The sequence below is a fragment of the Tachypleus tridentatus genome, chromosome 6 (assembly GCF_004210375.1).
Source record: "Tachypleus tridentatus isolate NWPU-2018 chromosome 6, ASM421037v1, whole genome shotgun sequence".
Lineage (NCBI taxonomy): Eukaryota > Metazoa > Arthropoda > Merostomata > Xiphosura > Limulidae > Tachypleus > Tachypleus tridentatus.
In genome coordinates this window covers 128,743,021-128,761,138 of record NC_134830.1, presented here as the reverse complement: position 1 = coordinate 128,761,138, position 18,118 = coordinate 128,743,021, and the positions used below count along the sequence as shown (strand labels likewise).

Genomic DNA, 18,118 nt, shown 5'->3' with positions numbered 1-18,118 from the left:
GCCAGCAACATCAACATATGTTGACCATGAAGAGATAAGACCCTAAGAAGTTTCCACTCCTCCAACAAAAATAAGCTATCCAAATCAAATGAGGAATCAATCTTGTCAAAATAATGGGGATAAGTTTTGTGGTGCTGAAGTATCTCAGTGTAAAAATAACTAGTGAAGAGAGCCACAATATCTTTCAGTGTGTGTTACATGATACCAGAAAACCCAAAAAGGGCATAAAAGATGACCTGGATCTGAACAGTTGTATAAATGAAAAATGGAGGAAAAACGAATACAAGAGGAAGCCTTATCTCTTTTCCTAGCTGCCTTGGTTTTAGGAAGAAAGAATTTATTTGGACACAAAAGAATGAATAGTACAGTGTTCTGTGAACCTAAGGCACAAATACATCTGAATGTTGATGTATGCTAACCAGTAACAGAAGAAATACATTTTAAGTAAAAGATGATATAGTGAACATGACCACAAATGGTAGGTGTGATAATGCATGGAGAAATCCTGTGTTATCCAAATTAGGAACTAGGAAAGGCTGACAAGGAGAAATAACCCAAAATTAGTTTTAAAATAATGACAAAACCAGGCACTTAAAAACCTTTTTTCTCTTATAAGAATGAAAAGTAGCTCACAAGGCAGCCTTATACAAGGTAACAGACAAAAGTGCCAAAATTTTCTAAAACAACCATGTTAAAAAGTGTAAGACATGTGGCATAGTGGAATGCAAAGGGTAAAACCCATGTTTGAGAGACTACTGACTATAAGTAAACAATTTCCTTTGGTAAACTTCTGAAGAAGAATATTAAATGGAATGTGTTCATAAAGATGCTATTTGAGACAAGAATCCCTGTTATAATGCAATGATGGACTGCATGAAAGCAAGTAAGTAGTCAAAGAACATCAATTGCTGGATGAAAACAAAATGTCTTACTGAGGCTAATATCAGAAAGATGGTCAGGAAGGAAGGAAGAAGAGATTGACGTTCTCAAATGTTGTGGAGGAGTGGAAACTGGGACTAAGTAAGCATGACATGGAATGAATCAAAGCCAGAACCTTAGAAGGTAGATGAATCAGAAGGTAAGCATAAAGATAAAGGCCAGTCAAAACTTTGGCTGACAGCATTTACTTCCAAAGCCAGAGAGCAAGGTACTGGCAAGAAGAAAAATGGATATTGTATGATCCAGAGTGTGGCAAAAGCATCGATCTGTAGTGTTCCTAAACAAAAGCAGATCCAACAAGAAACTTAAGAGTAAAGCATTCATTCCATAGGAAAAGCTTTGTTAGGATGAGATGAGTGGTTGGCCACTAGATTCATTACTTCAGATATATGACAAGCAAGGAAAACAATCTAGTGTTTATGTGGCCAAAGGAAAAGATCCACTGTTCAAAAATAAAGATATCCAAACTAAATGCCCCTTCCTTTGAAACGTATGAGACTAATGCAGAATTGTCTGAATGAAGTATTATTACCTTCTCTTGCAACAATTCAAGACTGTGATTCATAGCACATGGAACTGCTAAAAAGTTCTAAGAAACTCATGTAGAGAAAAGCTTCCTCTACAGCCAAAAGTCCCTTGAATTCCATATATGTTATACAAACACTCCAGACCTGAATAGAAGTATCTGTGAACAGATGGATCTCTGGCTGTGGAGGTGATAGAGAGCCACCTGAAGTTATGTTGTCTGTGTTCAACCAGTAAATGAGATCAAGCAAACTAGAAACTGATAGAATCACTGGACAGTCCAGCACGTGTGCAGCATGGGACTATAATACCATGTGATAATCTCCTAGGTGGTTTTATGAAACACCTCATTTCTACAGAGCCTGTTGCAGAATTGGTTTGATAAGAGCACACCTGCCTAAAAAACACTCACCACAAAGTGGAATCTTGTGTAAATGAGGTAAGGGATCCTTGAAAGGTAAATGAGAAATAAATGTAACAATGAAAATACCCCTCTGCATATTCTAGCAAAATTGGTTAATGTTCAGTTACAGAGGTAGTTGAACACCCTCAAATGAAGATACTGCCAGGCCATGCAAAAAAATGTGAGATAAAAGTATTGGGGGAAGTCCATATATCAGCCCAAACAATGTTTTTCAGCAGGCAGTTCAACTGGACATCAGTGACAAGGACATAGAAATATGACTTATATGATTAGATGTCATTTATAGAAGATTCCTTCCCTTCAAAACGAACCCAGAATAAGCAATATGGAATAATTTTGTATCCACCTTATCATTGTAACCAATGGAGAATCTTGGGAAACTGAATGATCTCAATGTATAAAAAGTCATTTTCTAGTCACTCTACATGAATTAATGTGGGCAAGATCCTCACTGGACAGAACATAGGACTGAATCCTGATAAGTTACAGAAGTGAGGAATAGTGATCAAATGAATTGAAGAAAAGAATTTATTCCATTTTGTGGCTGACAGTGTTATTCTGAAGGAGAATCTGTCTGAGAAAATAGGTAAAATGATAAAGCATCCTGTGGACAATGAACACAAACCATTTTGACCAACTATAACAGAAGGCTAGTCAGCCACAAAGAATAAACCATCAGATAAAGGTGATAAATAACAAATATAATGCTATGGTCACAAATGGATGTTAAGAAACAGCATGAAATGCAACATTAATTTACCAGTTAGTTAACTGAAATGATCATTTGGGACAAAGAACCCAAGAAGTTTTGTATCAAGTACCAGCTGGTAGTCAGTAGGTTAGAAGCCATGAAAACAAACTTTAGGTAAAGTTGATACATGACATATGATACTACAGTTACAATGGGTGTTGAGAAATAGCATATAATGTAACCTTAACATATAAGTTACTTATTTGAAATGATCATTTTGGACAAAGGACCCAAAGAAATTCTGTCTTGAGTATCAATTTTCAATAAGGGCATTATATATGGAAAGACTGTGGATTTTGCAAAAACCTTTCCCAAAGAGTTGGGTCAAAAATTAGTTATGACTGGCATGTATGAGTGAAATTGGTGCAATCTCTCCTTAGTACACAACTACCAAATTATATGTCATTTTCATTACAAAACTCCATTGTGAGACCAAAAAAAACATCAGACAGATATGCAGCAACTCAAGAAATTAAACCCCAACACCATATGGAGGACTGCATGACCTAGATACCTAAAGCCTACACTTTTGAAAAGCTGAATGTACTGTGTCAGGTTACTGTTGCCTCCAAAGAGATGGCTGATAAGGTGAGCAGTCAATAAGGTACTGCAAAAACAAGAAACCACAGTGTAGCTGCCAATCTGATGATATCAACAGGACCTGGCAAATAAATTGGAGTAAATCATAGTGAGTACCTTGGATAACATATCAATCAGAGGAAATTTCTAGAATGGTAATCCCATTTCATCCTGACAAGAATGCATATATTGCAAAAGCCAGAAAGTGAAGTATTGAAGATCAAATTGCCAGTTATTGGATGTTTTAGTGAGTGGTCATCCCAAAAAATAAACAGTGTTTCAAAAGGAGAGCCAGTTCAATAGAAAACCTTGCAATGTAGCATTTATTCTGTTGGGAGAATTTGGTTGGGTCAAAACAACTGATATGTTACTGCAGTCATCACCAGTGAAATATGGCAAACTAGTAGGGTAATAAGATAGGAGAGGTCCTGATAAAGAGATCCAAGGTTTGAAAACAAGGAATCCCAGAACAAATGCCCTTTTATGGGAAGAGTAAGACACCACTATGAAATTGTTGGGATGAAGCCTGAAGATGTTCTTTTCTTAATATGTCAGACCATAAGCCATCACCATTTGAAGAGAAAATGGACTAAAATATCGTGTAGATAAGCCTCATATAAAATGAAGTTGAAGATTCTAAGTCTTCCAACAAGGTTTAGTGTTAAAAAACTATACATTGGATATTAGAGTTGTAAGTTTGTAGACATACTCCTGTCCCACCAGGGGCCATTGATGTATTCAAGACACAACAGATTTATTGTTATACATTTATTTTAATATCTATGTACGTTTCAGTTCACTATATATATTTGGAAATGTCTGTAATTTATATTGTAAAATTTGTACCACAAAAGTCCCACCTGTTTTCTAAATTTGTAGAAAATTTTTGACTGTAAGAAAGAGTGTTATACATTGTTGGCAAATGAGCTTTTGAAAACCTCAACTTAAGCATTTATAAATTGATACATTGACAGACAGTTTAGTAATTTTGTTGGTTCACTACAGTCAGTGCACTGTCAACCTTGAATGCTATAATTGTGAAAAACACTTATTAATTGGAAAACTACAGATATTTGACCAGAAACATTTATAAATTTTGAACATTATAAATCATTCAACTTCAGTGAATTAACTTTGGATATCAGTATTTCTTTGAAGACATAAGATATTTTCATTGGAGAAAAGTCAGCTTGTAAACATCATGAACTTAACCACTAAGTGACTGTAAAAAAATTTTGAGGTTATCGCAAGCAAGATAATCAGACTTATAAGGAATTCACTTACTAAAAAGTTCATCTTGATTGATGGTGTATTTCTATGCATATTGGCAACAGTTTCAACAAACTAAGACAATCATGTCTAATTAAGAAATTTAATATTATACAAGTGACAACTTCAAAACTTATTTGGATGAAACGAAAGTTGACACACTACAGGAAACAGCAGCTCTTTCTGATAATTACACTTTAACACATAAAACCACTTTTCATCATGGGAGAAAAGTCACCTTGTAAATGGCATGAGGCTAATCATTAAGCAAAATGTAACAATATTAACACAGAATTAATTTACTTTCTATAAATGTTCATACAATATTCAGTTCAAAAGCATACAGAAGACTCAGCATTGCTTGTAAGTTTGAAAAACTCTTGTACATAAACCATCAGTTGTAATAGCTATTGTGTCTATCAATCTTATTGATAAATATCATAAATTTAATATGTATCAATACTAACTTAAGTTCTAAATTCAAATTAAAACTTCCAGTTATTTGAAATTGTAATCTGTAAAATAATAAATCAGAGACTCGTCTGAGATAAATTATAATATGTAACAAGAGGAACTACCAACTCCACCTTAAAAACCTTAATTTTGAGAATCAGATGTAGTATTTGAGTCAAATTATATACGTCCACTTAATGGTAATACACTAAGTCATGTAATTCCATCAATTTTGGCAATTAAATGGATCAAGAGAAAATTAAATATTCACAACCAGACCTTACAGCTATAAATTAGGTTCAGACTCAAAAGCCACTGGTGAAAGGCTAAAAACTATCATGCTCAAAGAACAAACTAAAGAAAACATCTCAAAAACAGCTGATCCAAAAATAGCCTCCTTTTTGATGTCTTGTAAATATCATTATGTTAGGAAAAACATCTTTTTAGGTAAGTTTGTTGTGTCAGAGGAATAAAATGTTGAGATAACTGCTATGTCTCCAAAAGAAAATTAAATCCCAGATTTAAGCAATTTAAGTTCGTAATCTTACCACTGTTCCAAAGGGGTCTGAAAAGTTAAAAGAATGAATACAGAAACATGAAAAAGCTAATTGAATTTCACTTCAGAAAGTCTAAGATTGCCTACAGTTGCAGTCTCAGAGACCCTTAGAAGAATATCACTGAATCAAATATTTGTCTCCAATTTCATACGAATGAGATCACTGACAGTCTCAACAGAGAATGACACTCCCAATATTATGTGATGCTAGATATTTGAGACGGGATAGAAGAGACATGAATTTCCTCCATGCCAGAAATAATAATCTGAGAAATTATGCTTTATATCAGTTTTTTTATTTACAAAATTGTCTAGATGCCACTAAAAATGTTTAAAGTATCTTCAGCAATTGACATATTAATATGTAGAAACCTATTAATGAGCACTTTGTCAAGAAAAAGTGACAACATTATGTGAATTGGGTGTCTTTGTACATTACCAGTATAGAGAGTACATTAACATAACTGGAAAGAGTTATGAGAAAAATACTGCTAAGGGCAATTACGTGGGGTATAAATGACTGGAGTGAAAGAGAAAAAATCAAACCAATTCCCAGATGGGCAATTGAGTAAGAGTGGAAGTATGTATATTTTAGAAGTACATAAAAATAATGATTGGAAACTTATACAAATCACATCAGGTGAGGAAAACAGTCTTCGGTCCACTTTAGTTATTCACCACTGGCCACATTGTAATTCATCCAGACATTATTTATTCTGTGGCAGAGTAAAGGCATTAATGCATGTCACAGTGTTCACCCAGTTGGAATCAACACAGAATCTGCTTATACCATTCTTCTTTCTGGCAGTAACTGCTAGTGATGACAATGTATTCTAAAGGATGTATGATTTCATTCTTTAAACTGCTACTATGTCTTAATGCTGACTATATCCCTTGCATTGTAGACACCTATACAGCAGTATGCTGATTAGGCATGCTTCATCTGTATCTGTATGTTGGTACATGATCATTGTTCAACCCAGTAATGGTATGATCCAAATAAATGGCAAGCAGTTGATTGAAAATATGCTGTTGTTTTGAATCTAGACAGCTGGTGTAATTCTCAGCTAACAACATCATATGCAATAGAAGTCAAGTACATACAAACTTTCAAATGTGCTCTGAGTGAACTATACTAGCTATCATTTGCTACTCCATTTGCTGATCCAATGATATTCTAATGAGAAGATGGGTTTTTGATAGCCTATAATTGAAAAATACTTCCATTTACTAATGTTTCTAAATTTTTGTACAATAAATAGTACCTGAGGTGGTGGCTTCACATCAGTTGTAGATGGTACCAAACACTAAACTTTGTACATAATAAACAAAAACACATCACTTATGTACACAAAGGTAATGCAATTCCCTCCACACGGAGTTCACTGTTCATTGATTAATTTACCTATTGCACAAGAAAAAGTGATAATTTTCCTGCAGAACATCTATTCTGAGAATGCTAATGTTAGAACCAAGATCTGCAAAGATTACCTTTGTCTTGTAGTTCATGTACTGGAGACATGATTTTCCACTTACATTAATGTACTACTACTTTACACAATGAACTAAGTTTTAACTAACTAAATCAGTTGTTTCATTTGGAAAGTCTATTACAGGATAATATATACAAAGGTTCTGATATCAATAGAAATTCCATCTCTTCACTTTGTAGGTACATTCAAAACATCACCCAGCCCTGAAAGATCTGATCTGACCACTGCACCTTTTGACACAAACTATTTGCTTCAATCCTGTGTCAGATGCCATCTCAGCTCCATTGGCTTTCTGGTGCTTAAGTGACAGCAGCTACATCTTAATGTCAGCCTTTCTGCTCCTGCTGTACTGTTAATTTTGACTGTTTGCTTTCTCTATTTTTCTGACAGGTAACATAAGGGCAATTTGCACAAAAGTAACCCTGCAGCCCACAAAAAAAGCAGATACTCTAGGTGAAAACATAATAGGAGGGCTAGGTTTGCTCTGCTCACTCACTGAAAAAAAACTGCTTTCTGTTTGTACTGCAGAGTCAGGATGTTTCAGCTGCAGATTCATCGTTAGCAAAGCTTTGAGCAGGAAGCCTAGTATTAGCTATCAGCTTTCTCTTCTTTTGAAAGTTGTTAAAAGTTACCACCTTAAACCTCATCTCCACATTACCACTGTAAGGATGTGAATATCTCACACCCTCTAATAGTACCACATAGTCTCTTCAACATTGAGTGAATTTAAAGCAACAACTTATGAAAGAGTAGAACAGCAATATTGATAATTTTGAGGAAGTTATCAACAGAAAGTTGGGAGTTATCAGAAGAAGTTGTCAAGAACTGAAAAGCAGTTGCAGCCATTGCCACCAGAGTTTCTGAGGTTGACAGAAGATCATGACTACATTTAAAATAAACCTACCCAAAGTTCTCCCTAATTTCTTCACAGGTAACTTATTGCCATTTTTCCTAGTATTGAATAACATAATTAAAATATAGTTGAGTTGATATAGTGTAATGATTTGGTAATGCTACTGAAAGTACATTTGTTGTTGCATATAGTGAAATAATTTTGTTAGTTTTATCAAAGTACTTAAAGCTATTCTACCAATTGATTGCAACAGAATATTCTGAAAAACATATTAAAAATAGTTTATTATGTGAATGAGTAAGAATATATTGTGAGGTATGGAAGCCGATAATCCTACCAGATCACTGTCAATGCTAGCCTATCTATACCACCGATCAAGCCCACCTTAACTGTCCAACAAAATTCCACACTTATCTTTGTTGATTGCATGAAGTTGTACTGCAGAGATTCTAGCAAACCTAAAATCAAAGGTAAAATGCAACCGTGTCTTAAAAGAGTGTGCAATACCACAGAAATTGGTCATAAATCTTATCAGTCACAACCATGTTCCCCACACATCAAAAATAAATGTACGGATGAGGACAAACCATCACCACTCTCTGCATGCATTGCCATTTCTCTAGAACAAACACAAGTAATTTTTAACAAATTAACTTCACAAGCCATAATAATAACATGATAACAGAACTACCACAGGCATAGATGTAGTAAAAAGTGAAACAAGAAGTACGGCTGAAGAATATCACATACTTATGCTACAGTAAAGTCTTATCTGCTCCATCCTGGATTACACACTACTGATTATCAGTGTGAATGATATGCTGCTAGGTAAGATTGAGAAAATATATAACACTAATTTATAACTGCTTATGGTATGTACTCTAGTCATCTTTACCAAAAACCTTTCTATATCTCACACATCTCAGCAAAATCAACAGTTCTTACAAGCAGAATTCTTCAATAGGGCCTTGCAGTATAAACACTGTACACTCCATCTCTGTTTCCATGCTTTTTTTAATTTTCTCATTATGAACTTGGTCAACTCAGCCAGGCTTGTGACTTCAAACTTTAGTTCATATTACAATTTTGTGTACCTCCATAAAATTTTGCAAGCTTTAGCTTTAATTACAAAGTACAAATCTTTTGTAAAGAAAAAATTTGATTTCATAATTATCTGAGCAAAAAATTTATTTGTAATATATGAAGTCAATGTGTTACCTGCTCTCAGTGCAAAGTGATTTTCATGTTAAGATTAAAAATACTTTTCTTCATTTGGAAATTGTTAAATTTCATCTGTATAATTTCTTTGACATCAAAAAATATCAAATGTTTTTATCCAGTACACTTTAGTATTTTATGTTATTTTCTCTACCCTAACTCTGTATGTATTTAGTTTGTTTGTTTTTTGAATTTCACACAAAGCTACATGAGGGCTATCTATGCTAGCTGTCCCTATTCTAGCAGTTTAAGACTAAATGAAAGGCAGATAGTCATCACCACCCACTACCAACTCTAGGGCTACTCTTTTACCAATAAATAGTGGGATTGACCATCACATTATAATGCCCCCACAGTTATTTTCTCTATTCTTATTTTATAAAGACACAATCAATTTGACTGATCTTGTATTGACCATAAAAAGATACTAAATAAATTATCCTTCTTTTTTTTCTTCTAGAATGACTATACATTCTAACAGGAAATTCCAAAGTACTCTTACCTCCCCACGTGCTACAGCTTTATCTCATTCAAAGTTTCTCTTCTCTGCCTATCTAAGCATTGATATGAATCTAACCTCACTTGCTTCAGCCTTTATACCTAACTATATTGTCCAAAACATGTTAAATCTTGTGACTATCTCCACCTTCATCAATGTGCTTCTTATCCCAGATCTGTACATAAGCTCCCTACTATTACTTACTATCCACTTTCCTCAGTGGCAGAAAGTAACGAGTTTTACATGTGTGTTGCAGGTTTCTCTTCAGTGGTAAATCACTTCACTTATACCCATGCTTTAGACAATTTTCTTAATATATGTTTTCTTGAGCAAGGTTTAAGGTGTTTATACTTCCTCCCACCCAGTACCTTGTCCATTTAAAGGTGTTTTTTCAATTTCATCTCATTCAAGCTCAGCCAATTTCTCTGTGCCTTCAGGCTATGGAATGGACTTTCATATCTTATTTGAAAATGCAAGCATCCTTGGAATCACTCATTCCTTTAGGATGGGCCCACATGATTCTCTTAAGTAGTTATTACAGAATCAAAGAAATATTTGCATGGATGCACTGGAATGACCAATATCAGCTTCCAATCTCCTTCATATTTTCTAATGGTTGAACAAGGACAACATGACAGAAGGATTCTCTCTTGCCCCCACATTACAGTGTTACACAGATGCTTCTTTCCATGGATGGGATGGTTTTATAGAGGATATGGAATTCAAGAGCCTTTTGGCAGATAAAGAATCTTCTCTCAATGTCAATCTTTCAGAGTTTCTAGCCGATTAAAGAGCTATATCTTGGGATCTCACATTGTTACATGGGAAAGTAATAATGCTCCACTCAGACAGTTCCACTCTAGTCTCCTACATTTCCAAATAAGGGAGTGTACTCATGCCAGGTCTCTGTTCTCAGACCACGATTTTTCATTTTGGGCTCCATAATTATCAGATCATTTTACTTGCTTGTCATGTTCCAGGTGTAATGAATTTGGGGTCAATCAGTTATCTCATCCCAATAGAGTTCTTCCCATGGAATGGATGAGATGCTTCATCAGTTTTCCATTGGATCTGCTCTTGTCTCAAGATGCCTCAGATCAATGCACTTTCCACAAAGTCCAAAAACTAGATGATCTCAACAATGATTGGCATGTTCCCTCCAATTTATTTATCATCCAAAGTTCTTGCACTGCTTTGTTCCTTGTCCTGTCGAGGTCTTCTTACTATGCCACATTGGCTGGGCCAGCCTTGATTTCTACTCCTTTAGTATTTTCAGAAGTGTCAACCTCTTCTGCATCATCTCTGACCACAAATCCTATGTCAGCCTTGGTCAGACATTTTCATGCCTGACTTTTATGCAATCCATTAATTAACACTGTCTATTTAGCATCTTCATTGGACATTTATCTAAGGATGTGATTTACTTACTGCCAGTGGTCGATCAGACATGGCTTTAATCCTTCTTGTTTCACTGTGTCACATATTTCTCAATTTCTGACAGGAATATTTGACATAGATTTGGCACCTATGTCTGTTTCTTTGTACAAGTCAGCTCTGTCAGCTATTTTTTTGTTTTTCAGAGTGATGTAAAGTTTTTGAGTTATAGGTTTTATCCTTGCTTATAAAATTTTATCCTATCTATCTATCCTCAGCATCCTTTCCAGGTCCAATTAGGATATCACAGTGATCCTTCATACCTCATTTCAACTTTAGGATATCACAGTGATCCTCCATACCTCATTTTAACTTTCATTTGAACTTTTGTTGTCATGTTACTCATTTCTCCTTTCTCTCAGGACTTAAATATTTCTTTTTTGTGTTATTGACTAGCAAACATTCAGTTGAGTTTGTGATTCATTTTTACAGTATTTATTACCATTCCACTTACATTTCATTGTGTCCTGATAGGTCCTTTCAATGAAAAATCTCAAGACCTAGAGAAGGGATAAAGGCATTCTCTTTTGTTCAATTTCCCTCTGTTTCTAAGTTTCATGAATGCTCAATTATGTGTTAAAATTTTTGCCCAGTTTGGGATCTCTGATGTTATGTTGTGTGCATTAAAAGGTTTTAGGCTTCACATCACCATTTACTTCCCTGCTGAGACACTGTGGTATCACATGACTTATCCACTGTTACTTTGACAGGTTACCTTCATATTGCTTACTTTGGGTCTTCAGTGAAGGAAAGTGGAGTTCTTCAGGTTTCATCTAATAAAGTTTGCCATATCTTGAGGCCCCTAGGGACTCAGTTGCATCACATGCTGGACGAGATGTACAGGCTTGTATGTAGACCATGCTTTATACTTTTATATATCATTATTTACACGATTTGGTGGTTTTCTCCTCAGAAAATTTTAGCTACCTCCCACTCCTGGCTACTCTCAATGGTCCAGCTAGTTTGTTCATTTTTGTGTATGATTATTTCTCTTCTTTTTCAGGGATGCTTTCATGATTTTCATTTGGATCCCACTTGGTGGCAGGTGTTGTTTAGTCAGGTATTCGTCTTTCTGAATCACAGTAATAACTCCAATGTTAAAGATGTTCTTTTTTCCTGTTTCATCATTTACAGCTACAATTTTAATTGTTCTCTAATAATGAGTTCAACAATTGTCACTCAATAATGTACTTTTGTAAATAATGTCTTGATAAAGAATACTATGTTAAAGCCAACTTTCAAATGATGAGAAACTCTGTTCTGTACTATTTGTTATTATTTTTTTAGTATTGATTATGAAGAGATGATGAACACAAGTGACTGTCATCTAGAATTTAGAGTATTTCCTTTTACTTAAAAAAATTTCATATAAGCTACTTTGTGTGTAGTTGGCTAGAAAGCATAATGTGAAATACATTAACCTACTCGCAGAATGATAATCTAGAAAAGGGAGTTCATTCTGTACCATTTCACATTAGTGCAGCTAGATCAGTGATACAGAATATCTACATACAAGTTTCCATAAATATTCATTAAAATATTTTATTCAAATATTACTTTAATTATCAGAATAGAGGCACTGATTCTGAAAGTATTTTTATTGCAAAACATCACTCACATCAATAGCTCATCCTTTTTTATTCTTAACAGGGTATAAAGGATTTGTTTTAGAGAACAATCAATCATAAGTACCAAACAAACTTAGTAGGCACACATCACAGTCACAACATACAGCTTACAAAAAAGTGACATTCTTCTAAATGTATAACATGTACTTTATATTAGGGGGGGGGGCATTATAACTAAAGATTGCTCTACTTACCACAAATATGTTTTCCATACTTATGGATCAAAGCAGATTCAACTTCTTCATGTATCCTTCTAAATTTGTATTAAAATAAAGTAAACAATACATCAGAAACTTCACAATGTATGCTTCAGCAAAATACAGATAACTTTAATGTTTTCAGAACTTGATTGACAATGTACAATGATGGCTTTATTTATCTCAAAATGGACAATACTTAATATTCTAATAAAAAAATTCAGGCATTACCCTTTTTTGAGAAATTTTGAACCAAGTGTATGCTTAATTTTAATACTTTAAATAATTCTATAGTGAACATTACAGGTTTTATGTATCATTACTAAAACAATTATGAACATACTGAAACAAAATTCTAAACTATAAGTAAAAATTTAATTTTAAAATCATATTCTTATCAACAATAGCTATAATAAAAAAATACTTTGAAATATTCTTTGCCTTACCTACTGTAATCCTGTATTGTAACATTCTGGGAATCTTGTGTTATAACAGGACTGTGAATCAAATATACCTACAAAAATTAGTTAAATATAAGTATATCAATATAGGTGAAACTACAAAATCCAAACAGCTATAAAAACACAGTATGGACTACAAACAGTTTAACATATGTAAGATAACAGTGAACACACTGTAAGAGAAACTTTAGGTTAGAAAATGAAATTAACTATTACAAGTAACAAGCCCAGTATTATTAATTTTAGAAATTAAGAATTTCTTTTCTTTTATATTTCAACAAAAACAATAAAAAATTACAAGGCTATCTCAAAGTCTATAAAAAAATTCTGTTACACATTTGAGCTTACACAGTTAATTTTATTTCATACAAATTATCTGTGTGTTTCTGTTCTTCCCTGTCCTAGAGGCTTTTAACACACTGTTGCTTGAGTGATATACTCTTTAACTTAAGAAGGCTTAAAGCTAAAAATTTAGAATAATTTAACTTATTTCTTCTTTACCTAGTTTTCCAGACATGTATGATTTGACATTTCAATTCTGTACTAATAAATTTCATGTTTAGATAGTTTTGTGCTCTATCATTTACACTTTATTGTAAAGTCTTTTAGGTTATTTTTACTTCCACATGACACTTGGTAATGTAGTACTAGTGAATACTTGGATGCCTTCAACTAAATAATATCTTTCAACTGGAAAAAGTTCATTATACAATGAAATATGAAAAAGACCTAGGTTTGTATCAATAAGTTAAATCTCAGTATAACAGCTACTAGCAACCCAAGATCATTATTGCTATCAATCATAAAAGCAGTTTTCTAGTAGTTATCATGAACACATTTTATTTCATTGAGTTTGTTTTTAATAATTAACTGAATTATATATCACTGAAAAGCTAATAAAGTGTTGTTTTAATTTAAATTACATTTCATTATTATGATATCCTTACAACCAATTGTCTGTGAGTTCAAGTTACAAAAACAGTAAGGTACAATTGACGTATTCCACTGTTTAGTCTGCTGAGCATCAGTAGGTTGATTATAAAAGATAACGAGGATATTAGATATTATGTGTTACTAGTACTAAAAGTTACTAATTAAATACAAAAAATTATATTACTTGTCAAATTTAGAAAATAGAAGTAAGATATTTACTTCTGGAAATAAGGTAGGGTTAAATAACTATTGATTAACATTTAAGTATATGTTTTTGATGAAATAACATTGTAATATTGGAATTCAGTAGTACACTCTCATATATAAAAATGTTCCTTTATATTTAAATTAAAGCCTCAGTTGAACATACTACAGTTGAAGTTTACCAATTTCTTTTTCTCACTGGTAAACTGTAATAGTAGCAGCATATTAGATTATGGACAATCAATTTTTACAATGTTAAAAAAAATAGTTATTCAACATGAAACAAGTTTTATGCAGAAAACTCTTCACCTTTTCGAACACTTAATTTCACACATAGATCAACTTACAATACATGTAAAGTCAGGTCCTTGCAACCTAACCAATTACTCATTTCACAAGAACATCAAAAACACAATGAGAAAAAGTTAGTACATCAAGTACCTAAATTACTTTAGGTTACTAGTGATAAGTAACAGACTTTGCACCCAATCCTACAACTGTTTCCATTCCATCACTGTAAGAGGCTTCCTTTGCTTTTTTTATGATTGCTTTTCCAAGCAGTACTGATGAACTATAAATGTGATAAAACCAATCTAGTGCAATAGTGGTGAATCAAAGAATGGATTAAGTCTCTGTCCCATTCATGCACTCCTTATTCCTTCACAATTAATTTACCAGCTAATTCACTCACTTGTTTTTTGTTATTAAACACAAAGCTACACAGTAGGCTATCATGCTATGCCCACTGCATCTATCAAAACCTATTTTTTATCATTATAAGCCTGTTGAATTACCAATGAATCACCATAGGGCATAGTCCACTGAATAATTCTGACTTATTTATTGTGACAGTATAGCCACTGTTAATCAACTACATAAATTACTTTAGACCATTAGTGACAGGTGAAGCACTTTTACATCAAACACAGATTTTATTTTCTACATTAAGTTTTATAGATGGCCCAAACCTTTGGAGCTGGTTCAGTAACTTGACAGTGATTACAAGTTCTTAAAATTACCAGTCCAATGATACTGTTTTAAGTAGCTATATCCAAAGTATTACTCATTAAAGTTTATAGAATGATACTCTTCTTGAATATCAACAATTTACTGAAAAGCACAATATAAACTAAATACTACAAAACTTGCAATGTTCAGCAATAAATTCAGAATTCATTCTATCTCAAATTAAAAGCCTTAATGAAACAAAAGTAAAAGGGTAATTTCCTGTTAATGACCATAATGAATACACTATTGAAGCACTCATTCCTTAAAGGCATGGTCAGTTTGTGCTAAGACTTCCAACACCAATGCCAATTAAATGTGGTTCATAAAAGTAAGCTGTCTCTGAACCTGAGAGATTTGAGTAAGTCAGAAGCAACAAATACAAATAACTCTGTTATACATCAGGTTTAAACTGATATTTTGCTCAAACCGAAAGTAAAAGTAATGACCCAAAGAAATTATTGTCATAATTTTCTTATACTGAAAATGTATTTCCAATAGGTGCTTACTTCCCATCCATAATAAGCTATTCTTGTTCAGTGCTGCTAAATGTTTTTATGCTTATCACTAACCTTTTGCCTCCCCTCTATCAGAAACAATTTATTTCAATGTGTGTCTAGTGTGTCTCATGCAAATCATCATGCAATAACCCCCCACCAATGAGAGTGCCATAAGCTCTTGTAATGCATGTGATTTCCTCTATACAATTCTACTAGATTATCACTTTGAATTTTGGCAGAAAATAGAAGCACTGATTTTCAGTGGGGACGAAAAGCAGGAAGTGTGAAAGAAGGTAATTACTTATCAGAAATACTTTTCAGTACATGTAAACTATAACTTTTTATATGATACATTACCTCCACTCACATAATAATCTAAAATCATACTCTGAGTAGTTGGAGATACCAGTATTGCAAAGAAAAGAAGAATATTTTGAAAGCATCCAAAAGACACACCTTGAGATGAAAGAATCAGATTTGAAAATCTTATGTGGAAGACCTCACTACTTCTGAAAGAGGTATATTTTTATCCATATAAGAAAAGGGTCAAGTATATGAGTGGGAAAATCAGAGAGAACCACATCTAATTGGTATGGGAAAATAACAATGGAGTGATGAGTCGGTAAGTCAACAACAGCCAGCACTAATAACCTCGAGGAACTGACATCCATAAGAGGGTAAAAGTGAAGATCATACCATCGTCATCTCAAGTTCAAGAGAACGGAGGCAATCTTAACCCCCTATGCTTGACTGAGGTTACTAAAGAAGAAAAGGAAATAGAAGAAGAGGCAGTGGAGGGGTAAGCTGGACCTAGATAAATCAAAGAAACCATAGTTGAGCTGGTCATTAAGGAACAATCAGAAGGACCTGATCAAAATCACACATGAAAGGAGTCAAGTGAGATAGAAAAGAAAGTATTTGCCAGTCCAATCTTAACTAAAAGTGCTGGCAACCACAGAGAGAGAGATAGTGTATCAGAGACCAAAACAGAGGGTGTTTATGGTTGAGGAATGTGACAAGTGCATAAATGTGAGTAGTACCAGCTTAAAGGCAAAGCCATCAAAAAACCATTGGAGAGACCACACCATCAGATAGACTAGGTGAGGATGAAAAAGACGATCTGCAACAAGGTTGAAAGCTCTTAGAACATGACATATGATAATATGGATATCTTGGATGTGGGCCCAGAATAGAAGATTCAACAAGAAAAAACATATGAATTGAGAATGGGTGCTACCGTGGTGTTGGAATGACTCATTATAATACAATGTCAGGCTAGATGGCAGAAGTGATTCAATGTTCAATAGACAGAGAGAACCTCCAGAGTGTTGATAAGATTTCTTATCTGCTAACCAACACTCTGAAGCCTCCTTCTGATTGACCCATTCCTCCCATCCCTGTAGGGAAGCATCCATGAAAGTATGTAAATCTGGACAAGGAAGAGAACAAAGCAGGACACCCGCCAATGGGCAAGTCCTGTCCAATCATCACTGCAGATCAACTATAGTACAAGGAAAGATAATAAGATCCTGCAAAAGATCCCACTAGACTGTAAAGAACTTGCATATGAGCTTTGGTATATGGGATACATGTGGCCACAGAAAACCATATCCCCAAAAGCAAAAGAGCCTTGTGAGATGTAAGAGAGGGTGCACTAAGAGCATGGAGTACTGAAAGCTCCAATGAATAACGTCAAAGAGGAGTAAGTTAGGCCAAACTGAGATGGTGTTGAAAAAACAAGAAAACCCATATGGATCTGATATTGGATAGGTCTAAGGAAAGACTTCTCCCTGCTCACCCAAGACTCATCCTGGAATGACTGAGAGTATAACTAGTCATCCATATAATACTGAAAATGCATCTTGAAAGCATGATGATGAAAAAAAGCATGAACCACCCAACAAAAGAATGGCTCTAATCAGTTGTAAAGGTGAGAAACAGTTGGCAAATGAATGAGGGAGAAAGATTTATTCCCTTCCCTGGCTGCCACTCTTGGAAAAAAAGAGCTATCAGGGTATAGTACATCATAAGTGAAATGTTAAAGAGTTCTGTGCACATGTAATGTGAACAACTCTGACCTAAAACATCCACATGCCAGCAGCAACAAAAAATACACATAAAGGGAAAGGTGATAGATACATGGTACAGGAGATTAAAGGTTCAAATGGGTGTTCAGAGAAAACATGTAATACAACCT

The 18,118-nt window shown here is 34.1% G+C and overlaps 1 protein-coding gene across 11 annotated transcripts in view; it reads right to left on the bottom strand.

Annotated features, from left to right (window-relative positions):
• The window catches only part of LOC143253635 (DALR anticodon-binding domain-containing protein 3-like), a 103,147-nt gene that overhangs the window by 35,989 nt on the left and 49,040 nt on the right, over positions 1 to 18,118 (bottom strand). For all 11 annotated transcript variants that reach the window (XR_013029746.1, XM_076507805.1, XM_076507808.1 and 8 more), the window contains 2 exons: positions 13,265 to 13,332; positions 12,816 to 12,874 (listed from right to left, as the gene is read on the bottom strand). Coding sequence is in view for 10 of the 11 variants with exons in the window: in XM_076507805.1 (XP_076363920.1) it covers positions 12,816 to 12,874; positions 13,265 to 13,332 (127 nt within the window). In the remaining variant the exon portion in view is untranslated. The remainder of the gene's footprint in view (positions 1 to 12,815; positions 12,875 to 13,264; positions 13,333 to 18,118) is intronic.